Raw genomic sequence first — 22,101 nt, forward strand, 5'->3', positions numbered from 1 at the left:
TGGAGCTCCCAACAACACATGGACACCTGGTGTGGGTGGAGGGCGAAGGCCTGACTCTTGTCCTGAGGTACCACCACTGCCAGCAGTGGCTTGCATGGTGAAAGCTCATCACCACATGAGGGAGCACAGCAGCACAATTGCAGCCAGCAGCCCTGCCCCAGCTCCCCCCAGGGCTGTTCCATAAGGGAGATCATCCCGGTGAGCCTAAGGTGATATCCACCCAACCAATGAATGGGAGCTGATTGGAGTGGAGGGAGAATTACATGTGACATTGATACAATGTATGTGAAGGGAGCGCACTTGGGATTTGCACAGGATTTAACATGGGGTGTTTAGAGGAGGAACTAAAGGGAGGGTTCAGGGTGATTTGCAAAGTAAGGTGCATAAGAAAACAGAGGAATAAAGGGAGGGATAGAGGAGTCACAGCCAGGTGGCAGAGAGACTGTAGGGTCTAAGACCCCAAGTGTGCGTGTTGTGTGTGTCTGTGCAGGAGACATGCTGTCCTGGAAGGGGCCCTGGCCTCACTGGAGATGAAGCGATGGCTAATCCCTTCCCTGGCAGTCCTCATCTAATGCTCTCTGTGAAAACAGAGGGAGGAGAAAGAAGAGTCCCTCCCAACTTAGAATATTCTCTAACTCCTGTCTGCTGTAATTTCTGTAAGAGCCATTAGCAGATGAGGTAAGACTGTGTGGGCAAATGCTTTCCCAACTCTGTTTAGACTTGTCCCTCCTTTTGCCTCTTGAAGGTGTTTGCTAATGGGTCGTGGGTGATTGTGCATCTAAATAGCTAGCAGGATGACTCATTAAATCTAAAGGGACAATGTGAAATGATTAAGTACTTGGAGCCAGAAGTTAAAAATTTCTTTGCTCTGGTGTTCTTGATTTGAACCCACTGGCTAATGAAGCCAGTGAGTAAGTACAGGCTTTATAGTGATTGTCCTCGGTAGTGGTAGTGTTTTAAAGTGAGTGTTGCTGGGTTCATGATGACATTTATAGCTACCTTTCACACTCTGTGAGTGTAACGGTGGTCTCTGCTTCATGGGTTAAAAACCCAAAAATGTTAGATTCTATTTTTCAAACCTAGAAGTGAGAAAGAATTCTTAGAACAAAATTCCTACAGAATTTGTCTTGGATTTTCCAAGTTTATGTAAATTGTATTGTCTGTATTGTCTGCTTGAATTTCTGTGTGAAAGATCTCCTGACCTTGAGGACACTTCACCAAAAGTAAATCCTGAGTTTTGATTTGGGGCTTTATAAAATTTTGAGATTTAGAAATTCCAGAAATTTTAAGGACCAAAGCAGTCAGGGTAAACTTGCCTAAGAAAAGGAATGTCCTACCTATCTGCAAGTGCATGGCTTTCTCACCTAGTCATGATTGCAAAGAACTGGGAGGACAGCAGTGCTTCTCTTAATGTGCCTATGAAATGAGAAAAGGTAGGCTCTTAATTTTCATGAGTTACTGGCTCCCAGTCCACTGAGTGAAGTCTGGAGCATCTCTTATATGTCAAACATACAAGTCTCTAACCAAGACTTGTTCATAGCCACATTTTCCAGAATCCTCCCAGTCTTCATGTTTTAAAAGGCTATTATCATCAACCTTCTCTTCTCAGTGGGGAGATCAAAGTGCAGAGGTGGAGTGATTTCTCCCGCATGCCAATGGTGCAGGAGGAGCAAGAGTGAAGACCATTATTCACAGGCCAAGTGTAACCTCAGAAGGGGCATCTCTCCTACTGCACTAACAATGCTCCTGGTACTGTCTTTGAACCATGCTCTAGAGCTTTTACTCAGGACACCAAAAACTCTCAAAACTTGACAGCTACTTGGCAGGTTCCCTGTTACAGTTCCACCCCCTTCTTTTCCCCCACAATCCATCCCACACTTACATGTACAAATGATGAACTCATTTAATCACACCATTTTCTGTCATCTTGCCCACCTTCTTCAAAATTTTCTGCTAAACACCCACTTATCTGCTGGACACCAACTTTTGTTTTACTGATGTCATCTTTATTGAAAAAAACCCTAAAACAACCCAGTTAGGCTGCTAAAAGGCAGTGCTTTGTTCTGTGGTACATAGGGCTCCTGGTGATCGCTGGTCATCGGGGACTTGAGGCAACTTCACTAACCCTCTGCTAAAATGAACTATTTACAAAGCAGGGGTAGCAAACCACAGGTACTCAGCTGCTGCTTCTCGGAGCCCGGTGTATTAACACAAGCAAGGACACAAGACTGAGGAGTGCAGCAGTTGAGAAGTGGCTGTTCCCCCACCCCTGCCTTCCAGGATGATAAGTTCAGGTACAGAGGCAGGGAACATACCAGCCTTTAGAGTTACCTCTTAAATTACTGTGGGTTGCATTGCCAGAATTCCTAAATCTAACCCTAAACTAGGGAGGCAATTAGGACTGGGCAAAGTGTTTATCAGTCTTTTCTGTGTTGCAATGCAACCATTTGCTCCATTCTGGTTTATAAGAAGCTAAATGCATGAGCTGAAGGGGCATTTTTGGTTGGTTATTTTTTTTCTTTTCTTCCTTCTACAGTCAGTGGGACATTGGAAAGGGAAACCTTATTCTGTTCCAACGGAGACTTAGCCATTTGTTGAGGCATCAACAAATTTACATTTAAATTACATTTACAGTGTAAAGATTAACCTTTAAGCCTCAAAGCATTAAAATTCCCATTGTTTTTCAGCTGAAGATTTCTTTTATTACTAAACCTGGTTGACCATAGTCCAGTTAAATGATTTTTAGAAAATGTCATGTTGAAACTGAAACTTTTTGTGGAAACATGTCAGTAGTCAAAGGAGGCTACTCTGGCTACCAGAAAGCTGAAGGGAGAAGGGAGGGGGGTAGAGGATAGAGAAGCACCCCCTCAGCTGCAACTTGTGCAGTGGCTGGGGACACTCACCCAGGACATGATCCCAAGGTTCAGCCTCCTGAATTGTCTGATTTGGGCCAGGCAGTATTACACTCAGCCTTGGAAATTATGAGTGAGTATTGCAGCCTGTTTGGCCGCTGGCTGCCCAAGACTGGGGCTGAGTATCAATGCTACAGTTGTCTATGCATACACTTATTTTGTACATAGGCTTAAACTGACGTTTTTCTGTGTCCCAAGCAAATACACTGATTATGGGCTTTTCTCTCTCCCACGGGAACATGACTGACACCACATCTTTCTGATACATTAATGTTTTGATTCAGTTACCCCGGAGAGCAGCAAAAAAAAAAAATTGCTTTTAGTCCTTACCTTGATGGTACTTGATGGATAGCTGTAGGTCTCTGCTGAGGAGAGAGGAAGAAAACACGTGATTGTCATGCTTTGGTGCAGCGACATGAGACAAGGATTTTCGGCAGCACAGGACTTAGCTACAGACGGAGCACAGGCTGTGCAAAAGCATGAGCTCACGTGGCATTAGCTGGGGAAAGAGCTGAATCTCTGAGGGCTAAATAAATCCGGTGATTTATCTTCTCTCTAGTTCAACACACACTTGTGTCATGCAGTAGTGCTCAACGACCTCAAGAAAACCTAGATTTGCAGCCTTATTGGGTTTTTCTTTTTGTTGTTTTGCTTTTGGGGGTTTAATTAACTGAAATCAGTTGTACATGTCTGCTTAGAAATGGATGATCTTGCTTGCTCATTCTCTGACTCTGCTTTAGCTTTAAGGCCAACGGAGCCTGAATTGTGCCTGGGATCACCGGCTGGGGGCTGGGGCTCGGAGGCACTACATGATGTGCCACATGCCTGACTGTGCTCTGGGTGTCCGTGTGCATGGGTCTGGTAGGCTTGAGCCTTTCTGGAAATTTGTCTCTCTGTCCCGTAAGTGTCTAAATGGCAGAGGGCTGTCATTTGCATCATGCTCTCAGCCTTGCTTTTATCAGTCTAGTTCGTTCTTGTTATGAGGTTGATTGAAATATGGATTGCTCCTGTAAAATTTTAGAGCTGAGTTTTCACTTTTGCCTAAGATAATGGGATTTTTAAGCATACTTGTTTTGTAACCTGACAGAAGGAGAGACATCTGTCTCTTGGTATTGTGTTAAAGCTGCTATCTTAGAGAATTTGAGGTGTTTTCAAACATTACTGTGCTGCCTTAAGACTGCCATGAAATTGCTGATGTAAATGACTAACAAGAAGCTGTTTTTTGCTAAGCAAATACTGCAGCTCATGAAAATGGTAAAAGTATTATATCTTTGCTACATGAATGGCTTTACCCACAGGGGAAAAATGTAGCAGCCTGAATCGAAACCAGGACCTCCTGATTCACATGAACACATGTGATCCTGGCTATCATGTGAGTCTTCCCTATTTGCATATTCAATATGCAGAAACTGTTTTATTAGGAGAATATGTCATACTGACATGTGTTTAGAGAAAGTTCTAAACTGTGCTTGTGTATGGGGAATGCGGGCTGGTGTGTGACCAAATGCAGGCTGTGCTGTGCTGGCAGCCCACTTCCTTCAGCAGCCCTCCACCTCATTTGCAGGGGATGAAGCAGAGGCATAGCAGAGGCTCCCCCGCTCTGGTTCAAGTGCTTGCAGTCCTGTTTGGGATGTAGGAAGGCCAGGTTCACCGCTGCAGGAGGCAGCTGCAAAGCGGTGGCTGAGGCACGCATGGTTTTGTAGCTGGAGAGGACAGCTGCCCCCTCATGCTGCCTTCTCCAGAAACAAAATAGACCAGAGGCCCCAAATAATCCAGCACAGTGGGGCATCAAGAGCGCAGATATCGCCCACTGGATGCAAGGAGGTTTCCCTCGGCTGGGGTGCAAAATGCCTGGTCATGGCTGCTGCCCACCACATCCGCAGCGATGCTGGATGCTGGCAGAGAGCTCCCCCTTGCCCCCACCCATGCGATGCCACATCACCCCTGAGGTGCTCAAGGAGCCTCTTTACTTACTTTGCTTGTGGGAATATCTTTTTCTCCTGATCGGGATGGGTATTTTCCACCTAGGGCATGAAAATAAAGGTGAGCAGGTAGGTCTGGCACTTCATAGTCCTCATCCCCACTGCCAACCCATGGGCACCTGTGTTCCCATAGGGAGACCCTTTCTCCGGCTTTTTGGATAAGGCACTTTATTCAGCTTCTCTGCTGCTGTTCTCCCCTGGAGGCAGTCCCTGGCAAGGCATCCAGTTCTGCCCTGGAAGCTGCAGGAGCAGGGGCTGTCGCAGGGGGGTAGAGGCACAAATCACCAGTCCGAGGATGGAGGGATGGCAGGGACAAGCTGGTGGCTGTTGGCAGGTGTTACAGCACGTAGCTATTCATGGGAAGCACAGCCTGTGTCCCGCTGTGGGGAGCCTGGCAGTACCTCTGCAAAGTTTGTGGATTTGAGGAGCAATCAGCCTTTCTGGGCTTGTCTGTATTAAGCACCTCTAGATGAGTGAGTGAGCAGTAAATATTGGAGAGAGATAGCGGAGAACCGGTCTCATGCTCCCACAAATGATCTACATCAATCTGACCTTTAGTGTGTCTTGGTGAAAAGCAAAAGGAAGAAAAACACAGCAGTTGTGCAACACAAATTGCAAACACACGGGTGAATGCAAGGCTAGCAGACACGACAGCTTCTGGGACATCTGTCTCCAGCAGCTGAAATAATCCTTGCTGTTTCAAGCAGAAGATTATACTTCCAGGTTTAGGTACTGAAATTATTTGGCAAATTCGGAGCCTTTACATTATGTTCAGATTGCTGTTACCGTGTTTCTTGGTAATAAGAACTAGGCTTGCTGAGGCGTGTGTTATCGCTTATGGTTTAAAATGTTGTGTTTGTACAATGCCTGTAATGTACAAGCATTTTGCAATGTAGTGTTAATATTTATATCTTAGTTTTATATATATAATAAAAACACACTAAGGGGTGTGAAGCTGCCAAGTCATATGAACTTGAGAAATATGCCCAACTTGCTGATGGAGGTACATTATGAGTGGGTCTCTAATTGCTTATTCGCATATTCTCTTTCTTTCCCAGTACTGAGGTAAATAGGTGATGCCATGATCTTTTGTTGTTGATACTTTCCCTGATAAATGTGTGCTCTTTGGTCTCATTTCTTCTATATACTACCTACGTTCGGCAGCTCGCCTGAAATAATTTCTTTCTATATATGCCTCTGGTGCTTTTATAAGACTAGCAGAAAGTTTTGAAAATATTAGTAAACTTCCTAACTTTCTGTTTAGTGGGAGGATTTAGATTGCTTTCATTACAGCTGTGTATAAAAATAAAGTTATAATCCTACCTCCTTCCAGGTTGCCTACTTGATTTTCTCTGAATTATGTGTAGTGGTTTTCCTACACTGAGCACAAACTCCTTTACCCTAGTTGGAGATGCAAGGGGGACTGTTTCATGTAATTCAGTCCTAGAATTCCAATGAGATACATTTAAAATAAAATATGTATGTATATTTATAATACACGTAATTCACATTAGGAGTCTATTGTAACTGTCAAGCATCGTGAGTTTAAGTATTTTTGTTCTCTAATCTTTACTTATTCCACTTTTTCTTGTTTATATTGAGTTGGCTTCTGATTTTTTAGTCTCTGGCTCAGGGGGAAAGGCTGTTGGGCTTGGGTAACTCTTCCCCAGGACTGTCAAAAGATAAATAGCATATGTTGATCTAGCAAATTAGACCTGTAAATTGCTGCACAGCTCTCAGATAAATTCTAATTCAGTCAATCATATGTAATCCTGTGGGAAAATATGTTGCGTGGTCTGAGAATTGAAAGCATTTCTCAGCATCTGAATTCATGCTAGATATGGTGACTCTCTGAGGCAGGTCCCTAGAAGTTAGAGGAAGGGAGTCCAACTTGCCTATGGTTGGAGAGGTTCTAGGGATTGGCTCCTGATGGGGTTTTTTGGAGGCAATTAAAGGCATAGCCTTATCAGTGAAACTGCTGGGAAATAGTTCTGACCAGCAGTCTCAAAAGAGGAGAAATGTGACTCAACTATTAAAATGAAAACAAAGGCAGAATTCCTTTTCTTTCTTTCTATAGTTTCACTTTGCTCTTTGCAGAGCAGCTGCATGAGCTGTCATGCTCGGGAAGTGGTCAACCCAAATATAGAAGTGCTGCTTAAAAGTGAACTCTTCAAACAGAAGGGATGAAGTGGCAGACTTGGGGATGTATAGGAAGAAGGAAAGAAAGTCAAGAAATTAATTAGAGGAAGCAGCAGAGGCTATGGGTAAATGGTGGGGTCTGAACTCTGCAACATTTTCTCCCAGCAGCTGCAGGATTAAACACCTGCTATTAAGAGCTTGTGTTAGGTCTTCTTTGTACACCTGAAATTAAGATTGCTTTCAGTCTGACTTTACTTTGATCCAACTGCCAAGGGGCCAACAAACAAGGCAGTGGGTGCACTTTCTGTCCATGAAGGAGGATTTCTTGGGCAGAGGTGGTGGGACACTGCTGGTAAGGTCACACAGAGACCCATTGAGCCACCTTCATGAGCCACCAGCCCCCCCTGCTTCCAGAAATACGATGCTCCTCTGAACTGCTGTGGGACTTGACAGCACCAGCTTTAAGGAGCAAGGGCTTCAGTGGGGAGCCGCTGCAGCTCTTGTCTCCATCTAACTTGGTCTCCCTCAACAAGTGGTTACTGGTCCAGAAATAGCTGGACCTTCCTCCAGAAATATCCAGTTCCCGCTTGACTCCTTAAACCCACCACCTCTGACACAAAACTGCCAAACCTGAAAAAATCCCCACATCCAACCAAGCGAAAAAGTGTCATTCTTGCTCTGTGTCTGGCTGCTTGGCAAAGAAGGCCCAATGCCACATCACTTCAGTACATTTTAATTCCTGTCACCCCTGTAATTGGCTCTGGCCCCTCCTTCTTGGGACCCCACTGGTTGTGGCTGCTCAGCACCGACATACAGACTAATTCACCTGAAGCTGATGAACTTTCCCTGCCAGTCTCACAGGAGTGATAATTTGGGATTATTTCCTCCACCCAACTGTCAATTTTCCCAAGCCTTGTAGATACTGCACCACCTGCAGGTGCCCCTTTACTTTAATTTTTTTTCCAGGTCTGGCTAAGGTTACTCAGGAGAGATACTGACAGCTGGATGATGTATCTGCATGAGCCTCATTCCTTAGGACTTTGGTGTGGATGGGCTGACTTCCACAAGTTACATGTAAATTTTATGTTGCAACCTGAGCTATCTCTTTAGGCTGACTCTGAGCTTGCCCGGTGCTGTGGAGCAGAGGAGCCTTTCCCAGTTAACCCTCAGTCTCTGCAGCTCATGCTGCCTAGTGAGCAGCAGCAGCTAGGACTGAACCTCTGCAGCACCAGAGCTTTGCAAGGATGCTGAGTCGCTGCATAGGAATGGCTATTTCACTGAAAAAAAGCCACAAACAGACAAAAAACACCCTACCCTTGTTATTTCTCCATCCCTCTGAACTTCCACGAGGTGTACAATTTTTTTGAAAGACGCGACTTCATGACAGAGGAGTGACATGCTACACAAAAGTCACACCAAGCTGGCACAGCTCATTGACAGGAGCTGCAGTGAGATGAACTGCAGTTTCTGTCCTGCAAGGGCAGCTGGTCAATGCTCTCCCTGAGTTACTTCTCCTTGCAGTGATTTGTTAGAGTTTTTGGCAGTGATTTGTTGGTGTTTTTGACAGTGAAGAAAACAGACTGTGGATGAGCACAGGCTGGGACACAGCACCATGCTGGTGCTGCCTTTTACAGCAGTGGCCCTTCCTCCCCTCTGCTCTCATGAGGCATATGGGGTTCATGGCCTTGTCAAGCTAGAAGGAAAAATCTGCTTTACACAAACCTTGCTCACAGTTCTGATTCCTTCTCCCAAAAAGCAGTCAGGAATGATTTCAAAAGGATCAGAAGTCCCACCTGTAAGTGTGACACAGCCACTTAAAGTGGTGGGTATTCTGCCAGCCTGGGAGCAAAGAGCCTGGAGCTGAGTCCTTGAAGGTGTGTGAGCTCATCTCTGCTCCTTGCTACCAGAGGAGAGGACCCACCAGCTTCACATGGATTTTGCTGGCCTTGACTCAAAGTGCTTTTGAGAGTAAGGCTTCATGCTTTGGGGACTTTTGCCCTTTCCCTCAAGGCCAGGTAAAGTGGTCATGACTTAGATGTCTGGACACAGACCTGCAAGGAGATGAGGGGTGGATTCTCTTTGGAAACCAGCAGAACATTTAATTTTGGCAATGGAGTGCCTCATCTGAGCACCGCAAGACCAAGTAAGCAGTCAGGATACAATATTCAGAGATTGCAGGACCTTTTCTCTGACTTACCAAGAAAACAAGGGCAAAGAAAGGGAATTTTCCACCTCTCCTAGGTGGCTCCTGCTGAGCATCCTCCTCTGTCTTCACAGCTCCTTAGGAGACAATCTATTCCTAACCACTGTTGTCCTTAACTGTAGCACACTTACATATCTCATGTACAGCATTTAAATACATTGTACAGTTTAATCTATTTTTTTTATTGTGTATATAAAAGCTCGTCTTTACGAGACGTGGTGCTAACAGATAAGAGATGGCAAGGTGAACCTCTACATGTAATTTTCCTTCCTGGAAACTTGGAGCAGATGACAAGTACTGTCTGTTCCTTGCATTCCTCACCAGGACGAACACCCATCCTCCCTTCAGTATGCTCTCCATGCTGGGAGCCTACAGATGAAGTCACCTCCCTAAGAATCATCCTGAGGTAATACTCTTTGACATACTGAGAACTATATTGTTCATCTTAATTTGCTTTCTAAATTACCTTTCTTTAATCAAGAGGCTCCTCTCGGTGCCTTACATTGTCTCTTAAGTCTGATTCACTGAAGGTATTATTTGCTCCAGTTTTAATGGAATCGCTCTCTTAATCCTCTTGTTTAGTAATTAAATATAAAATTGTATTGGACCTACCTTATTTTTGGTGGGCAGTTTCCCATCCTTCCACTGGATCTCTGCACCTTGGGTAGCCAATTTTGGTGCGGTTTCCTTTCTGGCTAGATTGTTTTCTATACTGTCTGCGTTACAGAATGAAACTCAGTGACCAAAGCAGCTCTCACACTGTAAAACATATGCAGGACCTAGATGTTGTTCACCTACAAAAAAAACCCCACCCCAAAGCCTCCACTGCATGAAAACCTTATGAGTGGGGGTGGGAGAGGAAGAAGGGTGGAATGGGTGAGTGATGTGGTTTCCTGGGACACTGGCATGTGTGCTGGTGCTGATGACCTTAATGAAGTGATTAGGGGGCTGCAGCATGGACTCCCTCTAGGTTCCCTTGACCAAAAATAGTAACTTAGGGTGCTTTTGGCAAGAGGAAACCACATGCCTGGCCATCTCCCTCTTCTGAGAAATGGTGTGACGCATTGAATGGTAAAAACCAAACACTTCAAACCCCAATGAAGCACAGCCTTTCCTACTGAAGCTTTCCAGTGCAGTCTTTTTTTGCTTCTTCCTCTCCTTTTTGTCTTTTTTTTTTTTAATTATTATCATTTTTATCCCTTTCTCTTCCTACTCAGCTACAAGGAAGAAATAAAATAGAAGAACCAGAAATACTATTTGCAGGGTCGGTGGTCTGGGGAATGAGCAAGTTTTTGTTCACACATTCTAATTGTGGTACATTGCTGGAAAAGAAAAACAAATCTCTGTAAGACTTTAGGTGTCTGCAACAATTTCATCAAAACTCAGAGGTAAGAAGGGTTGGGCACTTAACAGGACAGTTTGACAGCATGTGCTGTCCCCTGGGAACATGTCGTTTTGCAGATAGATGTATACCACCACAAGCTAGGTCTCAGCTTATTAGCCACCTCCTTTTCTTCTCTTTTGCACTTTACTAGGCAGTCCCACACTGGATTTCAGCAGCAGCAGCTGTAACTTTTAGCTGACAGCAGTGTGTTAGCAGAGGGAGGAAGTCCAGTTTGGGGAGAGATCACAGATCAAATACCTCCAATCCAAACATGACATGATAAACAGCTGTGTCTGTGGATAAACTACCCTTGTGTTCTCTGATCTAAAACTTGTGCACAAACATGACAACTTGTCTGTAACTCAGCCCAGATGAGCACCACTCAGTCCTGCAGCATCCCTTGGCTGTGGATTACAGGTCCTGCTGCAGCTCCCCCTGGTGCAGTGACATAGGCTGGAGCATATGTTGGTAGATGCAGATACTGTCTTTACCCCAGTACTGCAGCTCTCCAAACTCAGTGATGTGGAGGGATTTGCCGTATGCAGGCATTACCTACAAACACGTTATAAAGTTCCAGGCCTGTTCATTTGCATTTGACCAGCTGCTTCCCAGCAGCAGTACCTACTACTAGTACTGGGGAACCACCCTCCAAAAGTCAGTGCAAATCAGGAGTGGATGAAACCATCCCCACCTGTTTTGTTCTCTTTACAGGCAATGCCTTGAGAGGTGGCACTGAATTCTGCTGATGAGGTAGGTAGCTGCCCAGTTGTTAACCTGGGTTTGGGTGGTTAAAAAAACAAGTGGTTTAGATTGATGGTTGACAAAACAATGTTTTAGACTCCAATTGTGCCCGAGTGGTTCCCATTGGGAACATTTTCTGGAAGTTCATCCGTATGAGTCACTCCATTAGTCATTTGGGCTGTGGGGAAAAGTTGGCATTTCATGACTGTGCAATTAATTCTTGTATGTCCTTTTTTGATTTACTGGGAACTAGAGAGAACATCCTGGTGAAGCAGAAATGAAGAAATGAATGTGAACCACCGGGTTTTTCAAGAGTAGCTGCAGAACAATCTTCTGCCTGATTTATTCCCAAGCTTTCACTGACTTTAAAATGTGACTGAAGCTCAGGCATGGTGTGCAGTTCTCAGAAATGAAGATGCTGTGCAACTGAAGCAGAGGAGCATGAGATTTGACTGACAAGGAAGGAAGAGGTCTGTAATCCACCAAAAGTCTATGTAAAGATGAACAGAGCAGGAACTGTCTGAATATATGCACTTAAAGATACACTCACAAAATTTAAATAAGTGGTGGGGTTAATGAGTGGATCTCATATTTCTGCCTGCCTTGTGTTTAAAGTAATTAATCAAGAGCTGATGTTGCCCGGTCCCTGGAGAAAGGGAAGGGATCAGACAGAGATGCTGCAGCAGTCAGGTGTGCATGCAGACACCCACCCAGGTAGGCTGGTAGGGAGGTCTCCACATGCTCGGAACGTGGAAAAAGGCAGAGCTTGGAAAGAGCAGCCAGAACAGATGGCTTTTATCACCAGTTGTGCTGGGTATACAGGGGTACTGCAAATGGAGCCAAGAAATTTTTCCCACCATTTTTCTTCATCCTTTGCTAAGACTGAAGGTTTGATCTTTATCAAGAAGTGTTTGCTCTAGCAGCACACAGATTTCAGGCTATTGGAAGATTACAGTGTTTCTGGCAGAAAATAAGATGGTTAAAGTCGACACGAACATTTCCTATATATCAACTGGGTTTGCAATTCTTTTTAAAATCAAGTGCAGTTCCTTTTGTGATCACTAAGTGGTGTCAGCTACAAGGACAGCGTCTGCAAGCTCGTGGGAAGTTCTATTAAACTGTTGTTTTAAAATTGTAGCAGAACTAAGAGGAGGACATCATCAAAGACTGTAATGAATCTTTTCAGAGGTCATTTGCACCCTGCTAAGAGACTCTGCTGCAAAAGGACATGCAGCAAATCTTCAATGGGTTGTGGGTTTTGGGGGGTTTTCTTTTCAGTTTTGAAAGTTCTGAGAGGCTGACAATCAGGAATTAAATATTTGCTTGTGACTCTCCATTTCAAGGCTGGCAGTTTACTGTCTGACTTGTTCCTGAGTCTTGGTCCAGAGTCTGTTGGAGCTGCTTAATAGCTGTAAAAGGTCTGGCAAACCCCACAAGAACCATTTTTACATTGATTTCACATTTTGATCAGGCCAGAATGCCCTTCCAGAAATTTTGCATGAAAATGCAACTATGAAAATAAGGAAAGGAAAACAAGATACCTCAAATGAAAAAGACAATAGTATGAAGCAATTGCAGTTTTGAAGACTGATAGGAATCAATTATTGAACCTACTCAAAAGCACATCCAAAATGTTTCTTTAGAGGCATATTGATACCTGAGCTGTTTCTATGTTCAGACTAATTACCTCTTGGGAAGAGAAAAGGAACTGTAAATGTGTAAGCACGTCTGAGAATTTTTTGTGTAAAGTTATGACTTGGACCCACTGGCTTCCCCCAAACTATTTGCATGATTCAAGGCTGATCTGTGCAGCCATTCGACTGAAAGAAAACATTTTAATTGCAATCGTAGTCATTTGGAGTAGTGAGAACTTGCAAAAGTGTAAGCCACCTCATCAGGAAGCAGAAATATGAAACACAGTTTACCAGTAGAAGTTTGATTAGCAAATGAGGTGTCACTGGCTGGCTGCCCCACTATGTGGTGTGTGAGCCACCCATGGGCTGAGGGTTTGGCTGGTTTCGGCAATATGATCACAACCCACAGAAAAAAGGGAAACACAGGAGTAACAATGACAAAGCAAAAATGCACAAAAACAATGGCTCAAACCAGCTGTGTCACCTATTTTAATGTCATCTCAAGTGAAGGTGGAGAGGAAGGCGTGTGCTTGCGGGACAGCAGCCCTGTCTTTCCTAGGGACAGGCCTGGGGAGGGATCATGGACCTCTGGAGATGGGGGCAACCTCAATGGAAGGAAGGGGAGACCAAAGCTCTGCTTTTTCTCTGAGGCAACATATGACCTAGGTCCTGGGTCTGGCCCTTGGCTTGCTCTGGTCTCCTTAACTTAGAAAAAGAGTTGTGTTACAGCAGCATCAGCAACTCCTGGGTGTCCACTGACTTACACAAAGGGTGCAGACCTCTAACTGGGTCCTCTGAGTTGGGGACATTTGCACTACTGATTGCAGCATGACTGGTGACCCGAACTCCTTTCCTAGAGCTCAGGTCAGGACCAGGGTGGCCTTCCATCCTGCAACTCACAGGCACTGCTCAGCTGGCTTAGAAATCTGTGTTTGCATTTAGGCACTTGTGAAAACCCAACCTTATGGAAGAGGTGCTTGTGAAAAACCCATTCCCCCTGGCTGTCTAGCAGCTCAACCGGGAAATTGCCAGTTTCTGACTCTGACGTTTGTTGTCATGTCCCCCAAAAATTTTGTTATTCAGCTGATTGTCAGAGGGGTAGGAAGTTTTTATGAGGTCCCTCTTACTGTAGTTGAAGGGTGTGGGAATGTCCCTAGAGTAAGAGTGCAGTGAATAAAAAGGGGAAGTCACACTCGAGGCATCAGTCGCTCTTTCGTCCCGCTGAGCGTACAGCTGAGATGATGATGGTCGCTTGCCTGCTCCTCTCCAGCATCTGGACCATTACATCAGGTAACTCCTTCTGTCTCTCTATGTGTCTGTGTCATTACTGTAATGGCCTTAGGGACCTCGGTGGCCCTGCCAGCCTTTTGCACTGCTGGATGCTACAGTCCTCATCTCTCACCCCCCTGGGGCAAGTCCCTAGGTGACACAGCAATTGTGGCACTGCACACGACTGCAGTGCTCAGTCTGCAATGCCTGGAGCTTCAGGCATGTCACTGCTGGTTCTGTTGACAGCATCTGCTGCTTGATTTACCACCAGTGCATTTATAAGCTCCGGAGAGATGTACATATTTATTGCAACCACCCAAACATTGCTTGTAGGTATCTGCTTAGGCCACCAAAAGTATGTGTGTGTGTTACGCTGGTTTTGTATTTAAAAATCATATATAAAAGGCTGACTTAGTTTCAAACTAGCTTTCATGATCATGATTTGTATTCTGCCTATGGCACAGCAAAATGACTGGTACAGCTTCACAGCTGGGTTCTTGCTCTCTGGTGGAGATCTGCCTGGCCATGCAGCGAAAACCTGAGAGCACTTTGTTGGGTGGGTTAGCCAAGTGTACCTCTGGGCACTGCAGACAGCCTCACTCCTCTTTAAAGCCTGCAAAGATATTTAGTGTTCTTATACATTGAATTATATGTCTTCAGTGATGCACCTGTCCTTGCTGATATCTTCCTCTCCCTGCTGATGTACACAAATAAACTTTGAAAACTATTACCCTAAGAGGACTGCAGAGCTGAGCTGTCAGCCTGGAAGCATCCCTTTTCCTTAACAGTTTTTTCACAGGTCTATAAATTGGAAGAGGAGATTGTTTTTTCTTTTCCCTGGAGACCTTTAATACCATGGCATTTATGCTGTGGAAGTTTTCTATCTGTGGACCTTCAGCAAGGTCTCTTCAGCAGCTGCTTCCCAGCTGCATGGCCTCAAGCCTGAGATAGCAGGACAAATACAGTTTGCTTCTGATCTCCCTACTTTGCTGTTTCCTTCTTGTTTTCTGTTCTCTTGCCAGTCTCTGACAAGTGTGAATGCATGGTGTAAAGTGAGACACATAATTTTTAGCAGTTTTACAGATTTCCTTCACTCTGCACCGCAGAAGGGCTAAGAGAGAGGTAATGGCCTGATGTCTGTTTGGTCACTAGCACAACTGAAACTTTAGGGAACCTCTCCGTGGGTGCCCATGGCATAGCAGTCCTAACAGACAGAAATCAGTGGCTCCCAGCACCAGAGCTGCCTTTCTCAGGGGTGCTCTCTGCAGCACAGGTATCAGGCTGGTGAGATGCCTGGTGTGAGAGGTGGCAGGTCCAGTGAAACTCTTGGAGTAGTTCTTTAAAACTGCATTTTAATTTTTTCCCTGGATGGAGGGGCAGAGAAATCCTCTGGAGTTGCTCTGGTTGGAAGTGAGGGTGAAGGGCTATGGGGGCCTCTGCTGGGAGTGGGCTGCAGACGAGTGTGAGAAATGCTGAGTGTGGCACCTGCTTCTCTCACAGCCTCTGTGCAGGTGATGAACAGAAGAGTCCAGTCGGTCCAGGCGGGAGGAAACGTTACTTTTTCATGCCAGTCAGTCACAAAAGAAGATGTGATACAGGTGACCTGGCAGAAGGAGACGGATGGGCCTGAAGACAACATAGCGACTTACAGTACAATGAACGGCCAGAAGATAGCCAAGGGCTATGTCAGCCACGTGAGCTTCGCCCACAGCGAGTTACAAGCCTCAGCCATCTCCCTCCATGGAGTCACCCTCCAAGACGAAGGATGCTACAAATGCATCTTCAACACGTTTCCCTCGGGGGCTGTCACTGGCAGGATGTGTCTCAAGGTTTACGGTAAGGCATTGTAATTGTGTACAGACTTTCTTCTGAGGACCAAGTAATTTTTCCCGTGAAAAACCTTCCCCGACATTGCTACATTGCTATGGGAAAAGTGGCTCAGCTTCCTCTCTGGCTCTCTCTCCCTCTCTGGTTTTACCTCTGACTGGAAACCAGTGTCCAACATTTATTTAATTTTCTTCCCCTTCAAGTCAGCAACAGTGAGATTCAAAAGCTGATGTGCAACCCATGAACTTCCTCCAAGTTTCCCTAGTCCTGTGGTGACAGCTGGCTGGCCACAGCCATGAACCCTGCACTCCTCTGCTTAACTTCACTGCTGCTCTCACATCCCAAGCCTGGAACTCAGGCAATTGTTTCCTTGGTCTTAAAAAAATCGCAAAGTATTCAAAAGGCAAAGAAGCACATGCATGACCAGACTATCTGAAAGATGATTTTGAAGCAATAGTAAAAATTACAGTAGTTGTGCTGGGGTCAGGAAAAGGGCTCGTGAGATTTGCCACATGAATCTTGTGCAAGTCAGCATTAACTACCTTAAAGAAGATAGTTGAAACAAATCACGAGTCGAGGTGGCAATATTTGTCACCTTCATACCTGATCATCAACTAGCAAGTACAAGCTGAAATAAAGATAAATAGATGAACTCAACTGAAACAAGTGAAAAGCTGCTTATCTTTTGAGGAAGGCTGCAGCTTTGCTGCCTGTGAGAAAGCTGAGACATTAAACGTGCTCTGAGGCCAACCTGTTGGCTCCTGACTTCCTCATGGAATGCTCTGCTGTGAGGACATTGGCCAAAGATCATGTCCCATGTGGAGAATATCTGTGTCTGTGACCTGTCGCTGGTGATATGACCTCTGCAGAGTATTTTGCTTATCCCTAGTACCTTCAGCTGACAAAGACACAGATCCATGTGTCCACACACATGTCTGGAGTCCTCTGTGTGGAGAAAAGACGCTCCTCGATTATAGGGGAAAGGTGGAGGGAAATACAGGGGAAAATCAAGTCTGGAACAAAAGTGCTTTTTCCCTTCTTTTGGGAAAACTCCTAGACCAGAAAAGACAAATGACAACAAATTCATACAATATTTCATACATGGAGAGGAAGGTGTTTCTTAAAGACACCCAGCTCTGAGTCACTTGGAGGGTAAACACTGGCTATACATTACAGGAAAAACATGGAAGTGCCATGCAGCGGGATCCCATTCTTCTTTATCATGTAAATTGAAAACAAAGTTAGATTTCTTTTGTTTCTGTTTTTGTTTTTTGGTTTTTTTTTTTTAATCCAAGTGGGGGAATTTCTTACCAAAACCACCAGCCTTGTGGCTCTGGTTCATCCTTCACCAGAGTACTACTTCTAAAAAAAGAAGTTGTTTTTCTGCTGCCACACACCCACTCATGCAAGTGTCTTTTCCTGCATCTCAGATGAAAATGTATCAACTGAGAAGGGTTTCAGTTCTCTCATGGCCTTGTGGGCCACTGCCAGGGGCTGCCTCATGGGGATCATGGTGGCCTTCCTGGAACGTGCTGCATCAAACTTGTCCCTGGGGAGGTCAGCACGAACAATCTGAGTATTTGGCACTGTGACAGAAGATTTTGGTTCATATATGGTATCTTTCGTTGAAGCTAATGCATGTGATGCTACTGAAAAGCTATGGTCTTGCTCCCTTATCCCCTTACTCATAATGATGGAAACAACTTGTCTGAACAAGTCCAGAGGGTGCCCCATGATGGAGTGTGAAGCCAGCAGGAATCTCCCAAGGCTCAGGGGCACAGGGCAAAGTAAGCAAGCCAGAGTCACCAGCTGAAAATGAAACGCTGCCATGTCTTCGCCCTCAAGAGGGGACTGCCAGGGGGTTTACAAGCTGGTAATTGCCCTATTACACAGCCCTCACAAGAGAGGCTGTTCCGGGACGGGCACCATCGCTGTGTGGTAAGGGGAAGTGAAACCCTGTAAGAACTGGATATAACACTGTGAAAAAAGAAACAGGTATGACTAGAGGGATCTCAGACTTGCCTGTTGGGAACAGCAAACCCAGGAAGAAGCAGAAATTTCTTGACCCTTTAGCATAATCCATTTTGGAATAGAACAGTTTCAATCATGCTTGACTGGTCTCTTTTGAACAGTCTGTTCCCCTTCCCCTTCCACTTTACTTTGGAAATGTTTTGTCAACCTTCATTGCCAAAGAGTATTAGAATGAAATCCAGGAAGAGGATTGAGGGAGCAGGTGTGGAGAAAGAGGAATGTGACACACGAGAATGGGCAAGACTTGCTGGGTCAGAAAAATCCCTGGGCATTTGCTGGGCCATCTTCAGAGACTTGCCTTTATCATAGACACCACCATTTGCCTGGAAGTCTTGAGCATACTGGAGAAATGCCATCACTCTTTCTTAGACAGGGAAACTGAGGCACGGGGCTGCTGGTGAACACCCATAGGGTTGGAAAAGGCTTGATGTCATCATGAGGCATACTATAATGCCTATAATGTCTCCATGACACCACTGTCAAGAGTTTTTAAACATAAAAAGCAAATCATGACCTGATAGTCTCCCTCTAATTACAGAAGCCATTACAGATAATCAAAGTGATGTACCTCATCAGAAACTCCCTTTTTCAAATATTTGGGAATGCTGACAGAGCTCGAACTTGGGAACATCTGCATTACTTCTCTTCAAGAGCAACTAAAGCAAGCACTTGCACACAACCTTTTTGCAAAGACTTTTTCACTGGAAACAAATATTTTAATGAAAGGCAAAAGAAGCAGTTAATTTAAGTGTGTGTATCAAACACCAACAGCGGGCACACAGTAGCAAACAGCATAGCGGGACTTTAACGCAAAAGCAAGCACTTACAGGTTTTGAGAGTGCATCTATTACAGACATTTGCTAGCGAGAAATTTGGCCCTGCAGGAAAATGCTTTGGGGTCCAACATGAGAAGAAAGAAAACTGCTTAGTCTGGAGAAGAGCAGGCATGGAGTGCGCGTGTTTCTGGCAAGATACTAAGCAATTTTGCTCATCCTCTATGGAAACATCTGTGACTACTCTCTTTGACTGCTTTTGAATTTTGCAACCTAATGTTTGAATGCCGTGCTAATGCTGGGGGTGGATATGTTATTTTTATGCATCCCATGAGTGAAAGAAGAAGTTCAGAGATCGTTTATTAGTTGAAACATAAACTGTTTGTGACACTAGTCTTTTCATACATAGGAGATTTTGAGAAGTTCCAGCTGAAATCCCCCTACACACTTTCCTTGTTGCTCTCAGAGGTTTCAGCAGCCCTGTGGGGTTTGAGTTTCTGTCTATTGGTCATACAAAAAATGAGAAATACACACTTATTTTTCCTAGGCAGCCGCAACCATAGTAAATGAATGAGCTCGGGCTTTATTTAGTCCTGTGATCCACAACTCTACACACCTCAAACAGCAGTAAAGCTAATCCTGCAGGTAAGTTTAAGGGAAAAGAACAAGAATTTTAACTCATTCAAGCAGATCAGCTCTTCCAGAGAGAGGAAGACGTATAGTTTCATAGTTTCACTACCCACTGATTTTAACCTATCCATAATCACCAATTCTCAGCTGGGATGCTGCAGTGCAGCTGTTAATAACAATGGAAACACAGATGTTTCTGCCCCTTGCCCTTTATTTTTGTCTAGCTCTTCACTTCTACACTGCTGCCTGATCACTTTCATGTTTATTTGTCACTGCTGGGGCTTTGGGGGGGGGGGAAGTAAGATGAGATACCAAGCTTGTCCTCCAAGATAATTGTAAATACAGATGCTCTTTGCTCAAATGTGGGCAGAAACTAACGCATTTTGTCATTTTGTCGTTTACAGCCATCTTGGACCCCAAAGTGGAAGCTAAACTTATACCCAATCCAGATAAAGCTGAGGACTCTGAGAAAGTGGTGGGGATAAGCTGCTCAGCAACAGGGAAACCAGCTCCAAAAATAACCTGGCACCTTCCCAGCATCCTGCAGCAGAAGCCAAGGGAATATCACATCAAGTTCAGCAACCAGACCGTGACTGTCATCAGCAATTTCACCCACACTCCTTCCAAAATCCTCCATAAGTACCCCATCGCCTGTGTGATCCAACACCCTTCTCTAAATGTGACCCTGGTCCTGCCCACGGACAGCCTGGAGCAAGGTAAGTGTGTAACTCTGCTCCTGCTCTGAAGTGGGGTGGAGAAACACTCCCTGGGATAGACCACAAAACTACTCAGAGGGTTGGGGACAGGTGGGGAAGGCATCCTGAAGAGCAGCCAGGACTGGGCTTGGGAGTGATGGAGGAGGTGCCTGGGAACATCCAGATGCCCTGGGCTATGGCATACAATGTCTTACTCCTCCCTAGGTCCCCCTATATGCCATGATGTGCCCCAGGCTCCCTTCCTCTGTGACAGGTTTCCCTCTCACATAGCCTGACACACCAAGACGTGCCAGTGTTGGGTAGCTTGGAGGGCTGGGTTCCTCACACCTGATCATGACATCAGACCCCGAGCACAGGTCTGCTGGCACTTCTGCTTGTGTGTGTGTCATGATGGCATGTGGTCCCACTGCCCCTATTCACCCCATCTCACCCCAGGGAGTAGCCAAGAGATGTTTGAAATGGGGTTTGGGCTGGTTTTCTACTTTTTTTTACTGAGTACCTGCTGCCTTCCCCACAGGTCCGGACAGCACCGTGGCACCCACTACTGCCATTGCAGTGGGAGTACTGGTCCCCTTGACTTCCCTCCTCCTTCTCACCTGTCTCCTCTGCCACTGCCTCAGGCACTCACGTGACCCAGAGAGAAACCCAGCCTGGCCATGCTGGGTAGGTCTACCTTTCCCCAGGGTGCAGCAGGGCTCAACCCCACCGTCACAGGGCTCAGTACCATGATCGAGCTCTGCCCAGCCATACCAGGGCTGCCTACACACTGCTCAGCCCAGGCTGCTCCTGGGCTGGAGAGGGACACAGGGAGCAGCCCCCAGCCAGAGAGCTGGGCAGCAGCACACTGGGAAGGAGAAACCTGATTCTGCGTAGCCAGGCCATATGCACCTGACAGCACTGGCAGCTAGAAAATACTCACTGTGTCAATGACAAGGCACGCTGTGGCAGAAGAGTCACTCTACTACTATATTTATGCACAAAATAGTCGTGCAAGCAGTGGCCAGACCCTTGGGCCATTCTTCTGCAGCTCCTAAAATAACCTCCCTCAGCGCTCCTAGCGCAGCTCACAAAGGCAGCAGCTTTGAGGATGTGTCTCAAACAAAACGGGGTCTTAGAGGAAAACTGTGCCTCTGTGAGGAAAGCCCAGGGTGCCATGCTGTGGTAGGGGCTGAGGCACTGCTGGTTGTCCACTGAGGCCATCCTGATGATGACGGGTGCAAGCCTGAGGTGAGGGGTCCACTGAGTGAGGTGGCATCGTTTCAGAAAATCACAGCCCGGTTTTGAGAAGGTTCCTCCTCTTCCCTGCAGGATATGCCTAGCCTGTACACCCTGACTTTTGATAAGCATTTTGGACAAAAAGAAGCAGTGGAGGAAATACAATACATGTCTTCCATGGGCATTATGCCCATAGGTCCAAGCTAAAGACTGCTGGTGGGATTGCAAGGGGAAAACTTGAGGCTCCCCTCACACAGAGAGATGCAAGGACCCATTTGACAATACATATAGCCAGGATCTTTGCCCTTGTACTTCAAACATCCATGCATTTTTAAGAAATAAACAAAACAACCTCTCTTCCATCAGGTACTTCCTGCCTGTAGCAAGGCCAAGAAGTGCAGGCAGTATGGAGCTGCAGGCAGGTGGGATCCTGTGGTGTCCCCCAGCCCCAGTGCACCACTGAACACCTGAGAAACTACCCACACTACACATGCAAGAGGGAAACTCTTACAATGGCACCTCAAGCTTCCAGGCAAACCTGCTGTGACTCTTTCCAAGAGTAATACAGAAAAGGACAATTTATAATAGATATTTATTTATTTTGTTACACTATAATATTCCGTTTTGTAGGAAAAAAGATGTAAA

At 45.5% G+C, this 22,101-nt stretch overlaps 1 protein-coding gene across 1 annotated transcript; it reads left to right on the plus strand.

Annotated features, from left to right (window-relative positions):
- Positions 1 to 14,220: 14,220 nt before the first annotated feature.
- CD200 (CD200 molecule) lies at positions 14,221 to 21,663 on the plus strand. The gene is made up of 5 exons (XM_029961429.1): positions 14,221 to 14,285; positions 15,765 to 16,100; positions 19,930 to 20,241; positions 20,759 to 20,904; positions 21,550 to 21,663. The coding sequence occupies exons 1-5, from the start codon at positions 14,234 to 14,236 to the stop codon at positions 21,661 to 21,663; spliced, it is 960 nt and encodes a 319-aa protein (XP_029817289.1). The 5' UTR covers positions 14,221 to 14,233.
- Positions 21,664 to 22,101: the final 438 nt, after the last annotated feature.

The sequence above is a fragment of the Manacus vitellinus genome, unplaced genomic scaffold (assembly GCF_001715985.3).
Source record: "Manacus vitellinus isolate BGI_N305 unplaced genomic scaffold, ASM171598v3 scaffold_34_pilon, whole genome shotgun sequence".
Classification (NCBI taxonomy): Eukaryota; Metazoa; Chordata; class Aves; order Passeriformes; family Pipridae; genus Manacus; species Manacus vitellinus.

Coding starts and splice junctions, on each gene's coding strand:
- CD200 (XM_029961429.1), top strand. CDS start 14,234: ATGATGATGGTCGCTTGCCTGCTCCTCTCCAGCATCTGGACCATTACA. Junction 14,286..15,764: donor CATCTGGACCATTACATCAG/GTAACTCCTTCT, acceptor CTTCTCTCACAG/CCTCTGTGCAGGTGATGAAC. Junction 20,905..21,549: donor ACCCAGCCTGGCCATGCTGG/GTAGGTCTACCT, acceptor TCTTCCCTGCAG/GATATGCCTAGCCTGTACAC.